The sequence below is a fragment of the Plasmodium reichenowi genome, chromosome 11, assembly GCF_001601855.1.
Source record: "Plasmodium reichenowi strain SY57 chromosome 11, whole genome shotgun sequence".
NCBI lineage: Eukaryota > Apicomplexa > Aconoidasida > Haemosporida > Plasmodiidae > Plasmodium > Plasmodium reichenowi.
In genome coordinates, this window is record NC_033656.1 from 167,629 (window position 1) to 172,230 (window position 4,602).

Sequence of the window (4,602 nt, forward strand, 5' to 3'; positions counted from 1 at the left end):
TTATTTTTTTTATTATGTACTACATTATTTTTCTCATTTGTATAATTATTAGAATAAGATGATTTTATAATATTACTATTATTATTATTATTGTTCTGATTTATGGATAACATTTCTTCACTTGTAGGATTCATATCATATGTATCATCATGCCTATCATATGTATCATCATGCCTATTATATGTATCATCATGCCTATCATATGTATCATCATGCCTATCATATGTATCATCATACCTATTATATGTATCATATTTATATTTATCATTGTCATCATTTATTTCGGTAGAATTATTTCGAATAAAAGATTTTTCTTTTTGATAAACATACTGTGGAAATTGTATAGTATTTAAAAATTCATCAAACTTATTAAAAATATTTTTATGTATATGTTTAAATTTGGTAAGAAGATAAACAAGTTGACATACATTAGCCAATTTCCATTTTAAAAATGTGTCTTCAGCAATGTAACATAAATTTATTATGAGTTCGTTTATATAATCACTAATAATTTTATTACTACTATTATCATTATTATTATATATATTTACAACTTTGTTATCATTCTGTACGCTGTAATAATTTAAAAGTCCCTGTAAGAAATGTATTATATCATTAGATGTAAAATAATTAAATTTTGTTATATTAATATATTGAATAGCTAAAAAAAAAATTTTATTTAATTTATTTTTATCTATTAAATATATATTTCTTCCTAAATAATTTATAAATATGGATAATTGTTTAGGCATAATTATATTTCTAAATTCGATATTTTTATTTTTTTTATAAAATGTCTTTGTTTCTTCATCATATAATGATACAATATATTTGTCTTTTATTATATATATATCATTCATTGTTACATATACTGGTAAATCTCCTTTTTTCTTATTATATATATTTTCAAATATTTTTAAAGAGTATTCTAAACTCTTTTCAACATTATCTATTAATTTCTTTTTCATTTCATTACTATATTGTTTTGTAAATTTGCTTAGGGCTAAAACATCTAAGCATACATCCGATTGATTAATTTTATTATTATTATTATTATTATTATTATTAATATGCTCATTATTTTTGTGATTATCCATATGGTCATTATTTTTATTATTTTTTTTATACTCTTGTTTTTTCTCCACTTCATCTTTGTCATAGCATTTGAGACTATCCTTTTTACTATCATATGATGCTTCAAGCATAATATCATCCTTATAAGCACTATTAATATATCTATTCCTATCATATTCTTCACATTTATTTTGTTCACTTAATATTCCGTTTTCTTTCTTTATTTTTTCATTATTATACAATGAATTATCCACATATAATTCGTCTCCATAATTTATTATAACATCATCTTTATTTTCTTCTTTTTTGTCTTTCCTCTTTTTTTCAGGCTCTATATCATTTACATTCATCTTCTCCCGATCATGGTCTGATAAAACATTTTCCTGGACAGAATTATTCATATTATTATATTGACTTGCATCATTATTATTAAGGTTTATATATTTATTCATATTATAATCATTCATTTCTGTATTGGTTATTTCTTCATTTCTTTTATTTTTAAGTCCTCCTGCTTGGATATATTCTGAATATTGATCGTTTTTTGTATCTACATAATTATTAGGAACTTGAAATAAACATATATTCCTATTTAACCATTCATATATATACTTATCCTTCAAATCGAGTTTTATAAGAGAAACTAAAGAACTTTTTAAACAATTATAAATAAAAACTATTTCGTTTTTAAATTTCAATCTTATATTAGGATTTATGTTCATATTATTTATGTCATCATATGTTTGATTATATGTAATAACATGATTCATATTATTATGAAAATCATTAGTCCTATTATCTTTCATATAAACATTCTCATTTATATTACACGCTCCCTTAACAATCCTTTTGTTATCATCTTTTTGTATAATAACTTCACAATTATCATTATTATTATTATTATTATTATGCATAATATTTTTACTTGTATCCTTCTCCTTATAAGGAATACATTTTGATGAGGGGTCTTTCCTTTTTATATTTTTATATCCATATATAATATAAACAAAATAGTCAATATATTTTATTAAAACATCATTACATGCTTGCACAAACTTTATCAAAATTGATGAATTTAAATATTTGTAATTATTATGTAAATGTATATTATAAATATTCTGATTTTTTAAAGGATAAAAAATTTTTGATATACATTTTATAAGTTTATATATTTTACTCAAAGTTTTTATTCTAAATATATCTTTGTTTTTATTATAATATAATAATTTTTCTTCATAGTCTTCAACCCTTTGTGTCACAGGAGGTAAAATAGTTTCTTTTATTTTGTCAAAAGAAAATAAACTTAACAATACATCATCTTTTAGTATTAAATATAATATTTTGTTTAAAAGTAATATACTATTATTTAACATCAATGTTTGTGATTCAAATATAATAAATGGAATATATATATAATATTTTTCTTTCAAATAACTTATATTTTTATATAATTTCTTATATAAATAATTAAAAATATCTAATATATTTACAATATCATCACTAGATAATTTAAACTTTTTCATCATATAAATAATTTGATAATTCGTATAAGAACTATTATTATATTTATTATCATAACATATATTTTCTTCATCTTTCTTATTGTCTTTTAACATTAATTCTTTATCTATCATCTTTATATTTCTTACCTTATCATAATTGTCATTATAATTTTTATACATTAATAAAGAATCCTCTACATTATTTAAAAAATCATTCGATCCTCTTAACTCATTCTTATTATCCTTATTTAAAATACTTGATATTCCTTTTTTTAATTTTATATAATAATTATCAAAAGATATATTAAAATATAATAATTTACATATACTCCAAACAGCCCATAAAGATTCATCAATAGATAAATTATATTTTACTTTATTCAAATTATTTATTATTAAAGATAAAAATATATTAAATGTCTCGATTACATTCATTATCATCTCATTATGTTTAACATTATCAACATTTATATTATTTCCTATATATGTCGAATTCTTAAAAGATTTTATTAATATAATACTTATAGCCCATAATATAGATGTTATCTCATATGAACAAAACTTATCTATATTATTTATTAATAGTTTTAAACATTTATTTATTATCGAATAAGTTATCTTATATTCTTTCAATGTCTTATTTTCTTTCTCATAATATTCATTACGTACCAATATATGATCTCCACATATTTTTATCTTTAAATATTTTTTACTTAAACTTATAGAAAATTTGTGAAGCCAATTTTCTATGCACGTGTGATCAAAATCGTCGCTATTTAATACATCAAAGAAATTGTCGAAATTCTTTTCTTTCCACGAGTGGTAAATAAGGTTTAGTAATTTTAACGACCTACACAAAAAAAAAATTGAAAATTAAATATAATAATAAATAAATAAATAAATAAACATATATATATATATATATATATATATATATATGTGACATATACAAGTTGAACATGTTATACATTCTTAAGTTTAATATTACCTTCCTTGAGATGGTAAAAACAAATAATCTCTCACATTCGTATTTTGTATATCAACAACACGTGAAGTTATACTCTTCCTTTTTTTGTTGTAAACCTTTCTGTTTCCTATTCTTTTTAATACGAGACTTTTATTTCTTATATAATTTCCTTTTCTAGATTTTCCTTCAACTTTTTTATTTTCTCTCATCATTATATTACCATCCATCTTAATATTTTTATCCATCTTAATATTTTTATCCATCTTAATATTTTTATCCATCTTAATATTCTCATCCATCACAATATTTTTATCCATCTTAATATTCTCATCCATCTTCTTATTTTCATCCATCTTAATATTCTCATCCATCACAATATTTTTATCCATCTTAATATTCTCATCCATCTTCTTATTTTCATCCATCTTAATATTCTCATCCATCTTAATATTCTCATCCATCTTAATATTCTCATCCATCACATTATTTTTATCCATCTCAATATTTTTATTCATTAAATTTTGTAAGCCCTCTCTTTTTGTACAATCAATAATATCCTTACAGCCTTCCATAATCACATTAGTATATTTTGGGTTACCCTCCTCATATTTATTACTATCCTTTTCTAATATATTTGAACTTTTACTTGTACCATATTCAATAAATAGTGTGAATGGATAATTTTTATCTTTACGATTTCTCTCTCCTCTTTTTAAATATATAAAACTACCCTTCTCTTCAAATGGACGGACTCCAGAATGCTTAAGCAAATATAAATCCTTTAAACATTTATTAGTTGGGACAAATAATAAAGGCACTTCTTTTCTTCTACATTTTATTTTATTATCTTTATTGAACATAGAACTTGTAGTATTAGGAGAACCAAATCTTCCTTTAAATATTTCTAACTTTAATGCTATTATATTTTTTATATGTATCAATGCAAAAAATAAAATTATAAATTGAATACTTAAAAACATTTTCTTTTCTCTTCTTTTCTTTTTCTCCCATTATTAATCTTTTTCTTTTTTTTTTTTTTTTTTTTTTTTTTTTAATAAA

At 20.6% G+C, this 4,602-nt stretch overlaps 1 protein-coding gene across 1 annotated transcript in view; it reads right to left on the minus strand.

Moving 5' to 3' along the window:
- The window catches only part of PRSY57_1105000 (hypothetical protein), a gene marked incomplete at both ends in the record, with an annotated part of 6,172 nt that extends 1,649 nt beyond the window's left edge, over positions 1 to 4,523 (minus strand). The window contains 2 exons of the mRNA XM_012908021.2: positions 1 to 3,426; positions 3,565 to 4,523. The exon at positions 1 to 3,426 is cut by the window's left edge and continues 1,405 nt beyond it. Of these exons, the coding sequence (XP_012763475.2) occupies positions 1 to 3,426; positions 3,565 to 4,523 (4,385 nt within the window). The remainder of the gene's footprint in view (positions 3,427 to 3,564) is intronic.
- Between the last annotated feature and the right edge of the window lie 79 nt (positions 4,524 to 4,602).